The sequence below is a fragment of the Pygocentrus nattereri genome, chromosome 8 (genome assembly GCF_015220715.1).
Source record: "Pygocentrus nattereri isolate fPygNat1 chromosome 8, fPygNat1.pri, whole genome shotgun sequence".
NCBI classification, from domain to species: Eukaryota; Metazoa; Chordata; class Actinopteri; order Characiformes; family Serrasalmidae; genus Pygocentrus; species Pygocentrus nattereri.
In genome coordinates this window covers 43363784-43385981 of record NC_051218.1, presented here as the reverse complement: position 1 = coordinate 43385981, position 22198 = coordinate 43363784, and the positions used below count along the sequence as shown (strand labels likewise).

At 41.9% G+C, this 22198-nt stretch overlaps 2 protein-coding genes across 14 annotated transcripts in view; one reads left to right on the top strand and one right to left on the bottom strand.

Annotated features, from left to right (window-relative positions):
- Positions 1-3172: 3172 nt before the first annotated feature.
- On the bottom strand, positions 3173-10791 carry LOC108438386 (transmembrane O-methyltransferase homolog). 3 transcript variants are annotated; one of them, XM_037540444.1, is made up of 4 exons: positions 10770-10791; positions 8271-8538; positions 5408-5604; positions 3173-4178 (listed from the first exon to the last, which is right to left on the bottom strand). In XM_037540444.1, the coding sequence occupies exons 2-4, from the start codon at positions 8527-8529 to the stop codon at positions 3864-3866; spliced, it is 771 nt and encodes a 256-aa protein (XP_037396341.1). In that variant the 5' UTR covers positions 8530-8538; positions 10770-10791; the 3' UTR covers positions 3173-3863. The 3 variants fall into 3 exon arrangements, with proteins under 3 accessions (XP_037396341.1, XP_017571669.1, XP_017571668.1); XM_017716180.2 differs by lacking the exon at positions 10770-10791 and adding an exon at positions 10359-10506; XM_017716179.2 differs by lacking the exon at positions 10770-10791 and adding an exon at positions 10201-10503.
- Positions 10792-13619: 2828 nt separating this feature from the next.
- The window catches only part of limch1b (LIM and calponin homology domains 1b), a 187924-nt gene continuing 179345 nt past the window's right edge, over positions 13620-22198 (top strand). For 3 of the 11 annotated variants that reach the window (XM_017716148.2, XM_017716146.2, XM_017716141.2), the window contains exon 1: positions 13625-13883. In XM_017716148.2, the coding sequence (XP_017571637.1) occupies positions 13779-13883 (105 nt within the window). In that variant the 5' untranslated portion in view covers positions 13625-13778. Of the gene's footprint in view, positions 13884-22198 lie in introns of all 11 variants that reach the window. The other 8 variants (XM_017716139.2, XM_037540301.1, XM_017716144.2 and 5 more) reach the window with 4 other exon arrangements.

Sequence of the window (22198 nt, the reverse complement as noted above, 5' to 3'; positions counted from 1 at the left end):
CGGTGTTACCGTCGGTGTTACTGCAGCGCTGAGAATGATCCACCACCCAAATAGTACCTGCTCTGTGAGGGTCCATGGGGGTCCTGACCACTGAAGAACAGGGTAACAGAGTATCAGAGAAACAGATGGACTACAGTCTGTAACTGTAGAACTACAGAGTGCAGCTATACAGTAAGTGGAGCTGATAAAGTGGACAATGAGCGTAGAAACAAGGAGGTGATTTCAATGTTATGGCTGATTGGTGTAAAAATGCAGGGTGAAAAGAGATTTTTAAACACTGGTTAAGTGTCCTTTACAATGGTCTTGTGAAAGTTTCAGATGAATAAGTAAATAACGAATAACTTAACATTAATGAAACCTGTATAAAGTGCTTAGAAAACAGTATATTAGCCTGTCCCAGCCCACTTTACATATAATTTATATATAAATGACATAATTAAAATCTTTCAAAAATCATTATGTTTGCATTAGTCTGTTAATCCATTTAACGTTTTACATTTGAAATGTTTTTTCATAGGTAGTCTTAGGTAGTGTTACAGGCTGAGAAAACATACATTGTACAAAATCCACATATTCCTGATACCTGAACACATTCACCCCTGTGGAATGTGGGGAATATTCCATGACTCACATTTTCAACTTGTTTGAATCATCTGAACTTCCTGAATGGAAAGAGGTTCATGTTTTCACAGTTTTTCTTCAATGATATTATAATATTGACAGATAAGATCACTTTACAAACTAAATTATAGATTCAAAGTCTGATTATAAAAAAATATTTTCAGTAAATCATTAATATTCTGTCACTTTCTACGCTGTTACTCCTTAAACCCCCTAAAATCCCAGGCTTGTTACATACTGAGGCTTATTAATCAGTACCTATAGGGACTTAATGTAAACTGGCTGAGTTATTCTTAGGCTATAGAAGTGTGTACGAAAACTTTAGGCCTGCTGGTGGGCCCTGGCCATGTTTTCCTAGATTATATGATAAAAATTGATTAAAAAAATAACAGATTATCAGACGTTAAATAGGACCTCAATCATGGAATTAGCCTTTTGCTGAAAATATTTTACTGAAAATACATTTCTAGGAAAAAAGTAGATTTTTTTAAGCCAAACTGCTGCAAAACAGGACCAAAACCAAAAGTTTCTGCATTTACGTTTTTGTTCCGTATAGTTACTTAGAGCCAGTCATAGGTTTACTATAAGGTCAAGCATGGATCATCAGATTATTGGCCACTAGGCACAAATGTATTGTTGGCCCCTACCTGGCAATCTTACACGTTACACACAGCCCATTCAGCACCACAATGACAGCACAGCCTTCTGACTGCAGTGTTGGGCATGTCACCCCTACTAGTGTATATATTTTTCCAATGAAGATAAAACAATATCACAGTTATGCACAGATTAATATAAACGCACTAACCAATGCAACATTATGCATCCGCTCTTCACAAGCAACACATTATCCCAATCAAGATAACATCAGTTATACTTGGGCAGCTGAAATGTACATGAAGGACAAAAGCAACAAACTTAAAACGCAAATTGTCAAGAACACTGGCCAAAGCACTGTGTCAGAGCAGCTGTGGAAATTATTATTAATTCTATTTATATCTTACCTTTGGTGACAAGTAGCAGATCACAGCCAACTCTTGTGGCTGTCATTTTATAACTGTCTTTGGAAATGGGCAAACTTAACTCAAAGTACAGGTCTCACTTTTACAGATCCCCCAGGCACATGACTGAATATCCAGAGCTTCAAATTCAAAGTACATTTATAGGAACGTAAACTCGCTGCTAAAATCCTGAAAGCTTGACTGCTTCCCAGTGTGAATCAAATTAGCTGTTTAGATTTTCTGATAATTGCTATCATGGGTCCCTTAGTGGCATGGGCATTGGCCTGGGTGGCCAATAAAAGCCCCTGGATGATCTGTGCACAAAATCAGTGCCAAATGGTCGCGCTAAATTTATGAAATATCTTTTTTGTCCTCAACAGTTTCCATTACACACTGGTTTTAACACAAAAAACAAATGTTTTGACCTCAGCGACCATATTTCTTTTTTGTCAGATAACACTGAGAATTACAGCCTTATCATACTGTACCGTCGGTGAAGACGAAGGACCGGACAACATCGCTCGTTTAGGCAAATGCTCTTTTATTTTGAATAGGCATTTCAACAGAGGCAGCGAAATGCCCAGCCCAGCGATGCCCCAACACGATACATGGGAAGGGTGTAATGTGGGAGGACGTGACGTACAATGAGTGTAGAAAAGCACACACACAAAACCCTCCCTCCTCAGACACAATTTACAATAAGCAACGTAACTGCACTGATAACAACAACAACGACCATCGTGTTTTAACTTGGGAGTGTGGCACATCCCAAGAGCCACTTTGCACAGCCACACCCCCTAGGCTCCCCACACCAGTGCCACAGTACCAAACCAGAGATCTTGTTGAGAGCAGAATTATCACTCTCTAATATCTTCCGGGTTTCTCAAACGCTAGAGGGCGCTCCCGAGCGAATCCAAAATAACTGGGTTAATATGGAGCATTTGAGCAAAAACATAGTTTATAAAGGCTTAAACATTTTTAATGTAAAAGATTACAATCATTTCCTGAACACAGAGCAGCATCAAACATTTAAACACCGCTGTTATATTTTTAAAAGCTTTTAAACTCGAGTTATAGGAGCTTAAAACAGCGCCTCATGTATGTTCATGATGTCTGTGAGCGCAAAGAGCCAATGAGCTGCTTTACTTGCCAACCAATCAGGACCCAGTAGCAGTAATGTGTTCTGATGCTCAAAACTAGAAAAAGTTAACGGAAAGTTCTGGGCGAGTGATTAGAAACTATTTTAACTTTTCATTTTTTGCCATTGAGTTTAATTTACTCCCATTCATTGAGGACTCCTTCGCGGGCGCCCTCTGCTGTTTTGTAGCCCTGTTTTTGATATAACGGGGGAAATAGGAAGAGACCAGGCTCCTCATAAACCGGCTCTAAACCTGTGATGTAGGGAAATATGACGGGGTGGAATATTTAATCCAAAACTGGCTGTCTTGCTCCCTGTTACCCAGGTCAGACCTTTTAATGTCAGTTTTTCAAAAAACAATAACACTGACCCTTTCACTATCCAATTTGTGTCAGCGATGGAGAAAACAACATCAATCAAAGATTTTTATTAATCTTACCAGTTTTTAAGCTTTTAAATTTGGCTTCTCTAAATGCTTAAATTATATCAAGTTATAATTTATTAAAAATAATTTTTATATTAAATTGATATATATAGTGTCCATGCAGAAACAGCTACACATTTGACACCCATACACACATCTTATATACATATATATATATACACTCATTTTTCCCTTACATTTCACACTCTATGTTAATGAAAATGTTATAAATTATATATTTCTATCTATCTATCTATCTATCTATCTATCTATCTATCTATCTATCTATCTATCTATCTATCTATCTATCTATCTATCTATCTATAAACATGTACTAGCAGATGTTTGTCTCTTGTATCAAATGTTGTAGACTCAAATGGAACTCTTCATGAAATGACTGATATTACTAAACTTATTAATAATCATCCCATTTCAAAAGCAGACCATTTCTCTTTGTATCCTGTATCTACACAACATGAGGAGATAGAGGTCATTCAGTTTGGACCTTCTCTGTTGGTTCTATTTGTGATAAAATGTTTACACAGTTTAATTGGCATCTGACACATTCAAAGGCTGTAAAAAACAACATAAAATTGGAGTTACAAGATTTTGATGAGTGATGATATAAATTTTCCTGGTATATTCCAAATCTAAAACCCTGACATCACTCCACATAGCGCTATCTCTCCTCTCTCTGGAAATACGTGGATATATGATAGTGGATCTCCACCATGTCTTTAATGTGCTGGCCTACACTGTAGTGCTGAGGTCTGGCAGTGACGTACTCCAGCAAGGCCTGAGCTCCAGGCTGCAGTATCCCATTGAGGAGGAGGACGCAGCGGGGAGACATAAGCTGTCCTCTCTGCAGGGCCAACAGGTCTGGAAGGTACTGTTCAGGGTCGTGGTCCATGACAACCAGGTCTAAACAGCTCTCACCAAGATGAGACGCCAAGTTTGAGATTGCTGCAGCTGAGGAGCAGGTCAGTACCTGGAACTGAAACGTGGTGATGGTTAACAGCATTGTACTGGAATGATACTTCAAGTATCAGTGTCCATTAATATTTGGATGTTGACAAAGTTTTTATTTTATCTGTCTACCACAGCATAATAAATTGTCATTTTTTATACTCTGTGGCAAATCCTTTGCAGTCAATGACTACCACAATTCTGGAACCCATAAGTATTACAAATGCTAGGTTTCTTCCCTGGGTCATGATTCAAATTTGTGATTTATACATTCAATTTGCAATTTCTTGCACATGTTTACCTTGTTCTTCCATTTATTGCCAACTATATGACCTCCATAAACACACTGTTCATATACAGTTTGTCATCTACACTCTACTCCTTTCATTATTGGTCAGTTTATTTTACATCAACAGCATAGTGGATCTACACGGTAAGTGTTTCTAATATAGTGGCAAGTAAATGCGAATACATATATTTATATATATGTATATGTATTTTTATATACATATATTTATATATATATTATTATATACAATATCAAAATGTTAACACAAATAATAAGTATGGCTAGCTGTCACCATTCAGGTCTGATTTAGATACATCTAGGCTTGTTATTCAAACCACAGAATTATGGTAACTACTATTGTTAGGAAGGGTCTCCTAGAACAGTGTTCTCCCTCAGAAACCAGAGAATGAAGCGATAAACCAGCTCGGCAATCCTACTAAGTCCCAAGACAGAGAGAGCTCTCGATGCAATAATGAACAACACTCTCGTAGAGAGATGAGAGTTTTATTCATAAAGCACACAGAAGAAGGGGCAGTCCCCTCTATATAAACACAGAGAGCCCGTCCCACGTGCACGCAGGCAGCCAGGAAGGGCCCGACCACATTCTAACATATGTCATAGCCTGCTGGTCCATACATGGAGTTGTTTTTCTCCATCTCTGGATGTGCTCAGTTCAACATCAAAATCCAGTAAGTCAAAAGTGCAAGTGGTTTGCAGAATAAAAGAGGAACAATAGTTATTAATAGCCTGTAAGTATGCACAAAGGGCAGACACCCTTGCACCCTCAGCAGTGTCTGATTTTATTAATACATGTTAGTCACCGGGGAAGAGACAGGCCAAAGGGAAGTTAACCCTTTCAACTATGAAACTAATATGTAGGTTGGTGATGAGGAATTGAAGTGTAGGCTCATGTATTGGCCCCTAGAGTTCAAGAGGTCAAAGTGAAAGCTTTTGAACGTTCCACAAACCTGTGGGCTTTTGAAACCGGCCACCAGTATGATCTCCTCTCCCTTCTCAGCAGTGAGGGGGTCCAACTCTACAGTCAGCAGCCTGCCAGATGTGGGCAGCTGGCGCAGTATTCTGATGGAGGTGTAGCCGCAGTGCAGGCCCAACTCCAAAACCCTGAGAGGAGCCTCACGCCTCACCACCTCCTCCACAAACTCACCTGCAGAAGGACCACATGACACTTAAGTTATTCACTTTGAAATGCCTCTTTTTACGTCTTGTTTGATTTTCACCCCTTACAACAAGCAAGTAAATTCATTTCGCTTATACACATTCAAGGGGGCAGAAGCAGGCTGTACTGAAATGTCACAGCTTCCTGACACAAGCAAACATATTTAAATCTCACTGTTTAAAAAATTCATCTGAAACATATTTTATATTATACAATTCGTTTTTTTTTTTCACAAACACTATCACTCTGCTGAGACGCTGTTGCTAAGCGACGACTTTGACAGCTGTAGGAGACGCTCAAGCCATTTAAACGTTTTTACTTCTAACTTTGCCACAAATAGAGAACGGATACTTTTAGGATTACATTTGACCGACAGCCGATTTGATCAGACTGAAATGTAACTAGATGAGGTTACACTAAATTCCCAAACTGTCGTCACCACTGAGCAGCTTTTCAGTCGGCAGCTGAGACAGAAGAACAGCCAAACAACCTGGAATCAGTCAGAAATGAACCCAACACCATTCGTCAAACTAAACGGGCTGTAAGAAGCTTTACAGACCGGCTGGAACAAAACAGCATTAATACTGATCTGGAAAAACTGACAAAACTGAGCTGAACCTGATATTGGGTCAGTTTTATGGTTCAATCTGATTTGGTAATGGTCATTTGAATGGTGTTGGCTTCATTTCTGGCTGATTCCAGGTTGTTTAGCTGTTCTTCTGTCACAACTGCCGGCTGAAAAGCTGCTCGGTGGTGATGACAGTTTGGGAATTTAGTGTAAGGAACTGGAGAACGAACTGCTGGCTGAGCAGCGCGACTGCATTTCTTATCCACACTTCAAAGATCCTACCAAATGGGACAGTCTTCAGCAATGTAGCAGCAGAGAAATGGAGCCTTGGATACAAAAGCTAGGCATCTGTCCAGGTGGGCTACATTTCTAGACCACTACGTCATCGAAGGCGGCTCCAATCGGAAAGATCATCCAGCAAGTACCTCGCTGCTATGATCAGATTTAAAAAAAGTATTAGTTTTAGGCTAAAACCCTATTGAAACTTTCATGAAACAATGTTTCAGAGATCAGGCAGAGTATTCAAAACCATTTCATGTACTTTCTGTGATGGAACTTTTAAAGGCATTAAACTCTTCAGATATCTGGTTCCTATCACCACCACTGTAAACAATTCTGACTCGGCAAGTTTCAACAGAATGGTACATTTCACACCAAGCCAGTCTGAATGACTTTGTTTACGTTATCCATTTAATTTGCTGTACATTTTTCCCATTTTTGCTATTTATTATTTAAGATTTATACATATATATGTATATATATATATATATATATATCCATCCTTCCATCCATCCATCCATCCATCATCTTCCGCTTATCCGGGGTTCGGGTCGCGGGGGCAGCATCCTAAGCAATGAGGCCCAGACCTCCCTTTCCCCAGCCACTTCCACCAGCTCTCCAAGGGGGATTCCGAGGCGCTCCCAGGCCAGCTGGGCGATATAGTCATGCCAGTGTGTCCTGGGTCTTCCCCGGGGTCTCCTCCCAGGTGGACTTGCCTGTGACACCTCCCGAGGGAGGCGTCCAGGAGGCATCCTAACCAGATGCCCGAACCACCTCAGCTGGCTCCTCTCGACGTGAAGAAGCAGCGGCTTTACTCCGAGTCCCTCCCGGATGACCGAACTTCTCACCCTATATATATATATATATATATATATATATACACAATGAATGGTCTTAAACATTGGAGTTAATATAGAACTGCCAATTAACCCTTTAACTCTGAAGGTTGCTGCACAGACTGTAGGTCACCATAGCAACGCAGACAATCCCGCCTAGCCTGTAGCTAACGAAAAGGCGAAAGGTGAAAGATTTAAGATAAACATTGATAATCTGGAGATGAATTTACTTATTTGTGTTTATAGTCACTCCAGCTGCTTTCCTGATATGTTTAATCTCCAACGAGAAACTATCAAAGACTAAAAAGTCATGACACTGAAATCAGCTTCTCTCTCACCAGCTTCCTGTTCAAATTTTCCCATTCCACCTTAAGTGGTGCAACAGTTAGCTACACTCTGGCAGCTCAGGCACCATTTAAGGTGGAATGGGATATTTTGAACAAGAAGCTGGTGAGTGAAAAGCTGACTTAAGCTTCCTAGAAAGTCATTTTCCAAGAAACAGTTTTACTTTTGAGGTAAAGTTTCCTGCTAGAGATGCGAGAAAAATGGCTATAGCTGAACTAAAACATAGGCAAAGCACAGTAAGTCTGCGTTTGCGTTCATATTATATATTTTTAGCCTATAATAAGACATTAGCACATACTGAGGCACATTCACAGCTAAGATGGTGAAACATGACTTCGGTAAAATGGACATGAAACGTTTTGGCTGCCAAGATGGTTGGATTTTTGTTGAAACTTGAGAAAATGGCTCGTCTTAACATTTGGGTTTCTGACCCCTGGCCTAGGCCCATTGATCCCAATCATCGTGCCACCACTGTGACATTGGCCCTCCAGGACCATGGCCAGGTGCAGATATGTGAAGTGACCAATATAATAGTAGATTATGGAGAATATGGTTGAAATGTGATGTTAGGGAGGAGACAGATACAGATACAAACAAACACACGCAGCAGTGGCTGCATCTTTAACCTTTTTCGGGCCCGATGCTGAATGAGGCGTGCGTCTTGGCGTACAGGTCGAACGTGTCCAGCACGCTGGCAGCCTGACCGTGGGTGCACTCTGAGAAGACGTAAGCATGTGTGCTGCTCACACACACCCTCCCGCGAAAGAACCTCATCACCCTAGCGCACACACGGCGACAAAGAGCCAGCAGCCGTGAGTGGCAAAGTGTGGTAGCCATGACGACAACGGGGAGCAGAGGGAGTGAGATCAGCAGCAGCGACACCATTTTTTAGACCTGATAGGAAAGAAATATCAGCAAAACAGATCATCAGAACTTTTCTTCTAGATTTTACAGATACGTTCAAGATCTACAGCTAAACTGCTGTGGAAGATCTACAATATATGTCCATAAGTTTGCAGATTCATCAGTGTTTCTTCTGAAATCAAGGGAGTTTGTCTCCTCTTTGCTGAAGTAACAGCCTCTACCCTTCTGAGAAGGCTTTACATTAGATGTTAGAACATTGCAGTGAGGATTTGATAGCATTCAACTAAAAGGATCAGCTACTGATGTTGGATGGTCAGTTCTGGATCACTCCAACTCATTTCAAGGATACTGGAAGGAGCTCCATCACTCCAGAAAACATAGTTCCACTGCTCCACAGCCCAATGCTAGAGGGCTTTATATCCCTCTAGCTGACGCTTGGTATTATGCATGGTGACCAAGGCTGATTCCCTGACCTCCAGCCCACGACTGCCCCATAACACCATAACTGCTTCATTACACTCCGTTTGGAGTGAGCCTCTGAAAAAGCTCCGTTTGGAGGGCCATGTAGCTCTAACACTTCGCTCTACCCCTCCATGTCAACAAACATTGAGACACCCTACCCCCTAGACGTGACCAGGCAAAACAGAGGCCTAAGGGCTCAGTGGTAGGAGCGAGGGGTGAAATGGGATAGGGCCTTAATATCACCTCAAGATCTGACTGCTTCCTTCCATTTACAGCACATTTGAATGATTTCTGTGCTCAAAACTGATCCAAACCAACTCATAACTAGAATATGTATTAGTTCAGGACATGTAAGAAGAAGGAAGAGCAAGAAAGTCACCAAACTGTGGAACAGTAAGGAAGTGGAATGGACTAAAACAGGGGTGTCAAGAACTAAAGGATACGTATTAAGAAATCTTAAGAAATCCATGGGCCAGAGAAAAAAAAAGTTTTTATATTTAATTAATATGCTGTAACCCCAGCTAGCCATTGTTTCAAAATACACAAAGACTGTATATATATATACCAAAATAAACCAAAACCTTGTATCTCTATTTTTGTTGTTTTTCCACCTAATATTCCTTATATTGTGTGTAAATTAGAAGAAGAATAGACCAAAAGGAACGACCCAGAATGACTTGGAAAGACGTCTGGTTCCATTGACTTTCTTTAAAAGTCTCCTATAAAGTTACCACTTTGGATATATATATATAATTTTTTGTTATTGTATTTAAGTTCTACAAGGGGGGGGGGGTGTTAAGATTTCCCCTCACCTTCACGCCTGTGTAAATGTGATAATAAATATGATTTGATCCTTATACTTCTCTGTACCGATGTGACTACTGCCCCCTCTCAAAAGAAAGAAAGAAAGAAAGAAAGAAAGAAAGGAAGGAAACAAAAATCCACCAAAACTAAAGTAAAAGCTATTTCTTTAGCTGGATTAACTCACAGATATTATATGGGATTACTCGCTATGCACGTTGTTGTATGGCGCCATCTGTCGGTCATATATGAACATTACCAGTCCGGATAAACAATCCAGCTAATAGTTTTAATCACTCTAATTTACCTGCTGTGAGCCAGTCGACAGACTTTGTTTCTCTCTCTCTCTCTCTTTTACTGCTTTCATTGTTTTTGGTTCTTTTTCCTTCGATGAGACCAAAATATCAAGGCAAGAGCTGAAAAACTCACCAGGTGGAACTGCGTAGAGGAGGAGAGTCAGAGTCAGAGTCAGTCAGTCAGGGCGCAGGGCGGAGAGTGAGAGGCAGAGACAGCGGGCTGTGTTAGGCTTCTGCTAGAGACACAGGAGGAGCTGCCACACGCACCTGTCAGCGAAATGTCCACTTCACCTGTTTTTGACGACATGACGTCCGCTAAAGCGGTTCAAGGAGAGACGGGCCGGCTTTGCCTAGACAGCAGAAGAAGCTGGAGAAACCGGACAGAGCGCGTGTGCCGTTCCCATAGCAACCTTAAAGCGACATCCCACCGATTTTTCACCGTTTCTGTGTAATTCACTCTTTGAGGTGTAAACAAAGCAATTCAGAGTAATTTGATACGAAATGATACATTATAGAGAAACTTGCCAAGTCATGGAGTTCAGAGCTCAGAGCCACCAGTGATCTTACACCGGGTTCCCATGTTTTTGTGTTGTTGATAACGGTAACAGTGGTAAATCTGGAAAAGTAAGCTTTCTTTGGGGCGTATTTTGCCTCACAAGGCCCTTGGCTGTCAAAAATATATGTTTAAAGGCAAATCCTTACCTTAAAATTGTGGTAAACAGTGTTTCAGACATCAGGCAGCTTCTAATAAAGTAGCCACCCCCTGTAAGAGAGCTTTTAGAGGCTTCAGACGTCTGGTTCCTATCGCCACCGCTGTGAACAGTTCTGACTCGGGAGGTTTCAGAGAGGCATTTCAAATCAAATCACTCTTGACTTTGTTCTCATCTTAAACATTTGATAATGCAGAGAATTTGGAAATTCGGTAGACTTCCCCTTTAAAGGGGTGCGGCCTATGAAATCGCCTTCCTACTTCGCCAGCGTCCTGTTCGACATTCCCGTTCCACCTTAAATGCCGTGGCACACATGCTGGACCTCCCGCACATTTAAGGTGGAACGGAAAAAAAAGCAAACTCCAGCTTCCAGGTAGAGGGAAAAGTCGAGTATTTGGCGCTTCTCTCCACTAGAGGGCGGTAAAATGTGTTCATACATTAGGGCTCCAAGTTTTCTTGTGTGTTTTTTTTTTTAGATTTGGCCTGCAGTAACTGTGTTGTTCTTCAGGCAGATGTTGATTTTAGTCATTCGTAGATTGTAAACAGACGTGTAGAAATGCTCTCCATTTGATTTAGGACAGTTTTACGTTATCATGCTGGTTTGAGTGCGACTTTAATACCATCAGTTTGCATGTGCAAACTTCTGTAGTGTCTATAGAGGCCTTAATCTCACCCTGAGTGCCGTGTGCTACAGTAGCTTATCTTTACTGCATTTGAGTATCCACGCCTGTGGACAGAGACGCTTCTGTACTCACACGGGGTCAAAGCGGAAAATGATCTTTAATTGTTTAACTGCGTTCAGTTCGAACCCAAGTTTATTTCAGTTACTGATGCCATCATCCACCCTTGCATATGCAGTAAAATCTACTAATGCATTTTCTTAGGATGACAGATTAACCAAGAGTTTAACCTTTAACATGCAGGCCTTAATGTTCGTGCCTTTGGGTGTGTGTGTGTGTGTGTGTGTGTGTGTGTGTGTGTGTGTGTGTGGGGCAGATCATAAACCATAGAGAACTGATGTATTGCAAGGCAGAGCGCTATTAAGTCACAGCAGCAACTAGAGGACTGGTACAGCGAGGTGGGTCTGCAGATGAAGCAGCAGTTTTGTCCTGATTGCCTGGCATTGCAGAACCCGAGCGGCCTAGAATCAATACGAGCCCAGAGACTCACTTCATTAACACTGATTTATACTGAGGGTTTACTAGAAACTCAGGCTCATCACACTTAGCATTGAGGATTATTTGAAGGTTCTAGATTAGTTCTTCATACTGTGACTTATTGTTTTTATATGTGGAGAGCTATTGATGATGATGATGATGATGAAGGTTATTACTTTGTTACTGTGTTATTGCTTCCAATAAGAATACAAATAATAAGTGTATAATATGGTTTATGTATATTTTACAATATTAATGATCTATTTTATGAATGGCCCTACGATGGACTGGCAACCTGTCCAGGGTGGATCCTGCCTTCCACCCAGTGACCGTTGGGATAGGTCCCAGTGCCCCCGGCGACCCTGAGGGAGAAGCGTTTTGAAAATGGATGGATGGATATTTTATTGAATTATATTTGATATAATTTTAATAATATTGTTGCCGTCCGAAAGAAAAACATGCATCGCAAAAATGGCAACTTTGCAGCAGTGTGTGCAGTCATGTTGGAACAGGAAGGGGTCGTCCCCAAACTGTTCCCACAAAGTTGGGAGCATGAAATTGTCCAAAATCTCTTGGTGTTGATGCTTTAAGAGTTCCTTTCACTGGAACTAAGGGGCCGAGCCCAACTCCTGAAAAACACCCCCACACCATGATCCCCCCTCCACCAAACTTTACACACGGCACAATGCAGTCAGACAAGTACCGTCTCCTGGGAACCACCAAACCCAGACTCGTCCATCGGATTTCCAGACTAGAAACGTGATTGGTCACTCCAGAGAACACGTCTCCACTGCTCTAGAGTCCAGTGGCGGCGCTTTACACCACTGCATTCCACGCTCTGCATTGCGCTTGGTGATGTAAGGCTTGGATGCAGCTGCTTGGCCACGGAAACCCATTCCATGAAGCTCTCTACGCTGTTCTTGAGCTGATCTGAAGGCCACATGAAGTTTGGAGGTCTGTAGTGATTGACTCTGCAGAAAGTCGGTGACCTCTGCGCACTATGCCCCTCAGCATCCGCTGACCGCTCTGTCATTTTACGTGGCCGACCACTTCGTGGCTGAATTGCTGTTGTTCCCAATCGCTTCCACTTTGTTATAATCCCACTGACAGTTGACTGTGGAATATTTAGTAGTGAGGAAATTTCACGACTGGACTTGCTGCACAGGTGGCGTCCGATCACGGTACCACACTGGAATTCACTGAGCTCCTGAGAGCGACCCATTCTTTCACTAATGTCTGTAGAAGCAGTCTGCAGGCCTAGGGGCTCGGCTTTATACACCTGTGGCCATGGATACTCTTGGAAATATACACTATATATATATATATATATATGTGTGTGTGTGTGTTTGTGTGTGTGTGTGTTTAGTATGTTATGGTAAATATATACCACATTATCACAATACATGGCAATATTGATTAATATTTAGTAATAGTTGTATTTTTCTGATTGATTCTTCTGCCACTCTGAGCGGCTCTACGAACTCAAAGCTGAGAGTGGGCGTGTCGTAGGCCGATCTCCGCTCTGATTGGCTGCTTCCCGCGCTCCTCTCCCTCGTTTATTTTGGCAGCGAGACCAGGTTGGCGGAGCTCGCGCTCCCTGCGATTGAGAAAAGTGTGTGTGTGTGCGCGCGCGCGTGTGCCTGTGTGCGCGCGTGTGTGTGTGTGTGTAGGGGAGGAGGGGGCGCGTCTCAGCTCATCTGCAAAGTGCAGTGCAGGTCTGCGGCACGGAGGCAGCGAGGCAGCGACGCTGAAGTGCTGGAAGAGAACTTTAGCAGGCGGTGGGACTTTCATAGCCGGGCTGCTCGCTCATCCGTCGACCAGTTAGGCCAGAGAAGCCGATCTAAATGGCCAGTCCAGGGTCAGAGGCAGGACGGCATCTACATCTGCAGCACCAGCCCGCCGAGTCAGTCTCAGAGCCGGCCGTTCGCGAGGCTCAGAAATGGATCGAGGTAGGTGCTGTTTGTACTGACACGCAGCGCTCACCGCCACGGAGCTGAAGGCAGCTTTCAATCCGCCGGCTTCTCTTTCGAATTTGCCCGTTCCACCTTAAATGATGCAGGCGCCGGTATGGAACTGCTGCACCATTTAAGGTGGAACGGGTAAAATACGAGAAGCTGGCGAATAGGAAGCCAACTTCAGCTTAGCCAAGTCAGACTTACACAAACAACACCAGCCTCTGTAACAGTGTGTTAGTCAGTCTAGAGGCTGAGCAGTGGAAGGTTTATTGCAGTCACCTGTTGAGGCTGTCCAGGGTCAGTCCAGCACCACAGCAGTCCATTCCTGCTATAGTGGGCTCAGAGTGTGTGCTGGACAAAACATGGGCTCAGCTGGAATGTGCTTTGTACGGAGCCCTGCTGCTGACATCCTGTTTAAAATAAAATAATGCGTGGCCACTACTTGGTAGAATGAGATGATTAAGTCGTGGCCTTGGCTTAGTAAAGCGCGAGAACGAGATCGTGGCTTAGTAAGTCGTGGCCGCTCATTAGGATCTCGTTGCCATGTTTTACTAAATCGTGACCATGACTTAATCATCTCATTCCCTTACTAAGTCGTGGCCACGCATTATTTTCATTTATACAGGATGTCACCAGCGGGGCTCCGTAGGGGCTTTGCATCATGTCTGTCAGCAAGAGTTGAAGGGGCAGCATGGTTCATGTGTGATGACCACACTGATTGGGCAGCTGACCAACATTAGTTGCCCTTTTCCAGCCAACTGTAGCGCAGCACCATTGCCCTTCTGTTTTCTATGGGAGGCTAACTCATGTGCTCATACAGCTCACCATTCAGAATGGACTTAAATATCAGTTGGAATGTGTAATTGAATCATTAAGATCTAAACAAAGTTGTTCAGTAGCTTGATGTGAAACTTGCCGAGTCACAGTTGTTCACAGTGGGATCGATGGGACCAGGCCTCTGAAAGCTCCATCACAGAAAGTTACTACATGGAATTGTTATGAATAAGTTGCCAGATACCTGCGACATTGTTTTATAGTACTTTTGAAGTCAGATTTTGGGCTGTTGTGAGGCAAAAATAATCCCCAAATCCAGTCTATTAGACTGGAGCGAAGAGCTACAGCCTCACACGACGCCCAGCTTCTGAATGGAGCTTATGAAATATGAACGTTATGAAGAACATGACAAAGTGCGTTTTGGAACCCCCGGTGGTCCCGAGGAGTTGAAGAGGTTAAGTTCTCTGGTCATTTGGATAGAAAATCAAATGGATATATTTGAGCTGACGTCTGGTTCCTATTATCACCGTTGTAAAGAAGTTGAGATGGTTTCTCCACAAAAAACATTTTCCACTCTGAATGGCTTTGTTAACATCTTGGTGATGTAATTATAGAGAAATGTAGAAAAATTCTCCTTTAACTGTCAGTTGGTGGCTCTCACTTGTGGTGACGATGCTCTTTTAGCACTATTGGTTGCCATTAAATGGCAATTTTGAGGCAACTGACCACTTTCCACTTTCTCTTTCCCTGTGACGCTCGTGGTGAGGAAGGTTAGACCTGGTCACTCTTGCGGACAATAGCTGAGATGTTCTGTGGCAGTATTTAAAGCTTTTCCTATGTTATTGAGAGATGTTCCACACTCCTGATGACCTCATTACATTGATTTTTGTACTCAGTGACCACAAGAATAGGGAGCTCAACCTGCTGTCCCAAAGGCCTCAGCCTACCCACTGTGACTATATCTGGCTACTGCTGACTATAAAGCTCAGATGCAATAATGAAGCGGATTACATCACGAAGAGATTTCGCTCAAGAAGTCCTTCGTCGCTGATATTTAATCTTTCAGCACAGCACATAGTCTTCATTTCTGCATGTGTACTCTGAAAAATGAAAATAGCAAATGTTGCCATAAAGAAGAACTATGGCTGATGGATGAGTCTTAAGAGAACCGTGAGAAGTGTGAACCTTTGTAAAGTTTGATAAAACCTCCACTCCATGTTAACAGAAGGACCCTTAAATTGGTATAGATACTTTACATTATTAAGTTGGCTTTAAAAAACCAACAGCTCTCTATTTCTATGGCCAAAAATTTGCAATCTACTCCTCCTACAGCTTTGAGCTAGAACCATGGAACTGTGCAGGGCTGGGGAGCCTGTACTCGTACAGGTTGCTTGTGCTTTTCTAACCCATTTGACTTAAAACACAAAATTGAGCCACTTCTATAATATATAATATAATTTTTATGTACATACATACAATAAATAATGCTTAAATCACTATCTTTAATTCATCTATCGTCAGTATACAATCTGTAGCCACATATTTTCGGACAGACCTCTTATGTCATCATCATACAAGTATGCTAGCAACACTTTACCATAGCAACCTCCTTGCAACACTTTTTCAACCACGTAGTAACAGCCTAGCACCCACTATAGACACTATAGCAATAATTCGCAACACCCTAGTAGCCACCTGGGATACCATAGCAACCGCCTTGCAACACTTTTTCAACCACATAGTAACAGCCTAGCACCCACTATAGACACTATAGCAATAATTCACAACACCCTAGTAGCCACCTGCGATACCATAGCAACTGCCTGGCAGCACGTTAGCAACCACCTGAGATGCCATAGCAAAGGCCTAACAATTACTGTAAAAGCCTTATGCGATGTTCCAGCAACAGCCTCGCAACACCTTAGCAACCATCTAGCAACCACCAGGCAAGCTGGAATACCATAGCAACCTTGTAACAGCACCATAGCAACTATCAGGATGTACTGATGTACTCTAACTGCTTTAACACCAACTTTAAGTTACTGCTCAGACTTTCTCTTTCTGGTTTTAACAGTGTGCTTTCAACATCACAACTATGTCTCCAAAATGGTAACATTACAGTAGATAGAAAGATGTTTCACTGTTATTTGTAAGTTAATGTAACAGGATTCTATTATAAGTGATTTTAGGCCACTTCTTTGGCCCATTTACTGTAAAATACAATGTCTAATCAATGTAAACGGCTTAAATGATGAAAGAACATACAAATTGAAGCAAATGGAATTACTTGGCTGTGATACGACAGCAAGAATTTGGTCTGTGATGCTCTGCGTTCATCTGGTGATCAACCTGATGAGTTCAGGTGACCCTGCCAGCGACAAATGCCCCAAATAACTGTTTATTGAAAAAGCAGCCCCGCAGCTGGAGGCCACGTTTAAAGCTTTTGTAAGGGAGGCTCAATGTAGCAAAGCCAGCGGCTTTCGTCTCCTTTGTGTTTGGTTATTGTGAACTTGGCCCGGGAGTTGGGAGGGCTTTTACTGTTCTGGGTGGAGTCGTGGTTCTTCAAACGTATGTTTATTTATTTATTTTTTTATTTGCCTACTGTCTTTTCTCTCTTGCAAACATGTATAAACAGATACCGTGTCCTTTAAGTCTTAGGTCGCTTCTGCAGAGGTTTGTCTTTTATGAGGGTAATTGTAGTGTTCCTCAGCGTGAGATTAAACATAGTCGTCCTCTTACTTAAAGGCTTCCAGAAACATCTTTCATGGGAACGTCTTATTTTTGATGTCGACAGAGCCCTTGACAAAGGTATTCCGCAATTAGCAAATCCCTCCTGGGGCAAAACGGAGCTCAAGTCGTTCTTTTTTCGAGTGCAGGCAACCGAAAACACCACTTATGATGTGGTTTAAACTCGTATCAACTGCATTCAGCTCCTCAAAACACTGTAGGTGGACTAATGATGTGTGTTTTGTTGGGAGGAATATGGAAGGCGCTGTTTTGGATGTGCTGGCTTTATGGCGTGCTGGACTCCTACAGTAAGCAACTTTAGAGATTCAGATTCTGAAGTGAGAATGTTCTGAATATGATGCATCTCTGTACAGCTGTTATTATAATGTATTAACCCTTTGGACACTAGCCAAGCACTGTTACATTCTCAGTGATATCATTCTTGTCTGGGCTGGCATCACTCACACTTGTTTATATAGAGAGATACTAATTAAGTTCGTCTACTCAATTAGCAGGTGTGAGCTCAGTTAGCCATGGTTGAGCAGTCGGTGATCTCCTACAAGTGTGTTGAGCTGTAAAGCTGACGTGATGCCGCATGATCAGCAACACAAGTCATGAAAGAAGCATCTTCAGTTTGTCATGCAGTTAGAAAGACTTATCTTGAGGTAGAAGTAGATATGGCTAATATGGGGTTAGATTAGGGGAAAGAATGATCTCTGGAGTTAGATGATCGCAGTCATGAAGTGATTTAGGCTCTGTTCACATTACTAGGTTGAAGTGGCAGAAATTAGATTTTTTTTGCCATAATGTGACTCTGATCTGATGTTTTCAGGTCTGTGTGGACACAAATCTGATCTTTTCAAATCTGATCTGAGCCACTTTCATATGTGGTCCTAGATGGGATACGTATCCAATTCACGGCCATGTGACCTTAATGAGAAGCAGATCTGAATTCATTGCTTTTTTTCCACTGCGCGTGTGCCATCATTCAGCGTTACCATGGCGGCAGCACTGAACAGGAGTTAAAGCCCGTAAACGGTGGAAAAGCAGCTCATCTCACCTTTTTCTCCTTCGTCTGGCTCTAATAATGAAGCTGAGAGCTGATCAGAGTTAATGATCTTCTCAGTGAAGCTCGTTCTGCTCGTTAGTTTGTCCTGATGATGCTTGTCTTTCGCTCGCGTGACGTTATTCAGTAGGACGAGCTCATGAGGCTCATTTCAGGGCATCGGTTCATTCACATTAATGACAGATTTGAATAACTTACCTAAGCGAGTGTGAACCATCGTGCCAGAGAGATCGGATTTGAGCAAAATAAATCAGATTTGAGCAACGAGACTTGTGATGTGAACATAGCTTTAATAAGTGAATGTGTTGATATTAACCTTCAATATCCCATGAACATTGCAATACATCGATAAATAGATATTTATTTTAATAGGTCTTGAAGTTTAATCATATAGTCATGGAATGTCTTGATAATGACATTATTTTTAAAAAGGGATCACAACTATTTTTTAGGCAAAATCATGCAGCGTTAACATGAAGCATGCTATAGTAGCCCATTCCACACGGAGCAGACAGCAGTTGCTGGTTCTGACAGCAGAATAACTTTTGTTTTCATTAACATTTCACTATTAACATTAGTTAATTAACATTAGTTTCTCTAAATAATGATTTATTATGTTGGAACAATGGCTTAATTTGTTGAATCTCTGATGTATCTCAAGCTAACATATATAGAAATATATATACATAACATATACATATATACACTCACCGGCCACTTTATTAGGTACACCTTTACCTTGCTGGTAAAAGGCTGGACCCCCTTTTGCCTTCAGAACTGCCTTAATTTTTCTTGTCAGACTTTCAACAAGGTGTTGGAAACGTTCCTCAGAGATTCTGGTTGGTTATTTGAGTTCCTGTTCCCTTTCTATCATCTGGAACCAGTCTGCCCATTCTCCTCTGACCTCTCACATCAACAAGGCATTTTCGTCCACACAACTGACCGCTCACTGGATGTTTCCTCTTTTTCGGACCGTTCTCTGTGAACCCTAGAGATGGTTGTGCGTGAAAATCCCAGCAGATCAGCAGTTTCTGAAATACTCAGACCAGCCCATCTGGCACCAACAACCACGCCACGTTCAAAGCCCCTTAAACCCCCTTTCTTCCCCGTTCTGATGCTCGGTCTGCACTTCAGCAAGTTGTCTTGACCGCCTCTACACGCCTAAATGCAGTTGCGGCCGTGTGATTGGCTGGTTAGCTACTTGTCTTAACAAGCAACTGAACAGTATACCTGTTTAATACTTTTATTAGTGTACCTAATAAAGTGGCCGGTGAGTGTGTACATATACATAAATATATAAACATAGGGATTTTTTTACTCTGTTTGGTGAGAATGGGCCTCTATAGAGAGCCTCAGTGGGTGATGGCTTCTCTCTTTTTTTTGCTTGTGGGCAAAAGGCTTTGTTTTGACTTGCATTATTATTATTGGCTGCTCTGAGTCTCTCCTTGTCTTCATAGCCCAGTGTTGGGTAGTTTATCTACAGTACTGGGCAAAAGTCTTAGTCCATCTGAGAAAATGATAAGTACGTATTTATTTGGGTATTAAGCCTCAATTTGTTCTACACTCACTGTCCATCAGCTCCACTGGCCATATAGGAGCACTCTGTAGTTCTACAGTTACAGACTGCAGTCCATCTGTTTCTCTGATACTTTGCTACCCTGTTCTTCGTGGTGCCGACCCCCATAGGACCATCACAGAGCATGTATTATTTGGGTGGTGGATCATTCTCAGCACTGCAGTGACACTAACGTGGTGGTGGTGTGTTAGTGTGTGTTGTGCTGGTGCGAGTGGATCAGTATTGCTGGAGTTTTTAACACCTCAGTGCATCTGCTGGACTGAGAATAATCCATCAACCAGAAATATCCAGACAGTGCAGCAGCAGATGAGCTTTTGTCTGTGTACATCTACAAGGTGGACCAACAAGGTTGGACTATCTAGTAGAGTGGACAGTGAGTGGACACAGTGTTGAAACTCCAGCAGCACTGCTGTGTCTAATCCACTCATACCAGCACAACACACACTAACACACCACCACCATGTCAGTGTTACAGCAGTGCTGAGAATGATCCACCACCCAAATAGTACCTGCACTATGGTGGTCCTGTGGGGGTCTTGACCACTGAAGATGTGGCTGGTCTGTGTATATTGTATCATACATATCGCATTGTTGTCATACATATTGTATTATGAGTTCATACATATTGTAATAGGATACATATCATACATATTGCATTGTGAGGTCAAATGTTTTGAATTGTGGTACATATCGTACTTATTGTGATCTGCATACACATCATTTGTATTGTATTGTAATATCGTACAAAACATAGTGATGTCATACATATTGTACTGTGAAATCAGGCATATTGTCATACATAATATATATATATATATATATATATATATATATATATATATATATATATATATATATATATATATATATATATATATATTGTATTGTGATGCATGTATATATTGTGATGTAATTGTGATACACAATATACATGTTGTATTGTGATGCATTTGATATTGAACATAGTGTATTGTGGCATTGCGTATTGTCAGCTCATGCTGAGAGACCACTGGGAATGAGACTTTTGATACCCTGTGAGTAGCATAGGCCTGACGTAGAAGCACTAGATTAGGGTGGACAAAGCTTAGTGGATTCACTTCTGCCTGTTTGCCCTCATCTCATCTCACGACAGTTCAATGCGCAGTGCTCAGGGAGCTTTTTTCATTTTTAAGACTATTTTTAATTGGTCTTACGAGGACATGATGTTTGAGCAAGCTCACTTATGTATGCCTGGACAGTGATCGCTCTGTACTTAGCAACTACTTGACTTGACGGTTCATTTCTTTGCAGTTTGTGACAAACACAGGATGAAAAAAGGCTTTACGTATCTAACTAACTAGTTCACTGTTTCGTGGTTGGTTAGTGTCGTGGGTAACACCTCTGCCTTCTACGCTGGAGACTGGGGTTCAATCCCCCGCCTGGGTCAGCACCCTGCACTATACCAGTAAAATCTTTGGGCAAGACTCCTAACACCACCTTCGCCTACCTGTGTAAAAAATAATCAAATTGTAAGTTGCTCTGGATAAGAGTGTCTGCCAAATGCCGTAAATGTCCAAAAGTTTGTGGGCAGAAATATATTAATAAGGAGTTTGTCCCCCTTTGCTTTGCTCTACTCCTCTGAGAAGGCTTTACACTAGATGTCGGAACATTGCTGTGAGGATTTGATTCCATTCAACTACGAGAGCATCAGTAAGGTGAAGTAATGGTGTTGGGTGAATAAGTTCCGGATCACTTCATTCCAGGTCATCCCAGCGGTATTCGATGGTGCACAGTTATTTCAGAGAATGCAAGTCAACTGCTCCACAGCCCAATGCTGGGGGGCTTTATACTAGTGCTGGGCAATATGACCTTAAATCAATATCATGATTGATTGAAAATTCTACCTCGATTATAATTAATGAACAATTATTTATTTATTCTTTTTTTTTTTTGCCACCATAGTTCACCGACAAGGTTTCTACTGTAAATATGCTCTTCATATCTAAATGTAAATCGTCGCAACAGCCAGATTGGAATTCACACAGCTTTTACGTCAATCCAACTCGACATTAATTGTACTTTAGTGCTGCTGAGACCTTGTAAATACTTGGGTTTATATTTCTGTGCAAACATGAGAAGAGACTCATCCAGAACCCTCCGTGTTTGAAGAGGTTTTGAAAGAAATGT

Bases quoted from the DNA above. Each gene is read 5' to 3' on its own strand.
- LOC108438386 (XM_037540444.1), bottom strand. From the start codon at position 8,529: ATGGTGTCGCTGCTGCTGATCTCACTCCCTCTGCTCCCCGTTGTCGTC. The intron at 5,605-8,270 runs GTTAAAGATGCA...GTCCTTCTGCAG, and splicing joins CAGCATCGGGCCCGAAAAAG to GTGAGTTTGTGGAGGAGGTG. The intron at 4,179-5,407 runs GTTTGTGGAACG...ACCACGTTTCAG, and splicing joins CCGGTTTCAAAAGCCCACAG to TTCCAGGTACTGACCTGCTC.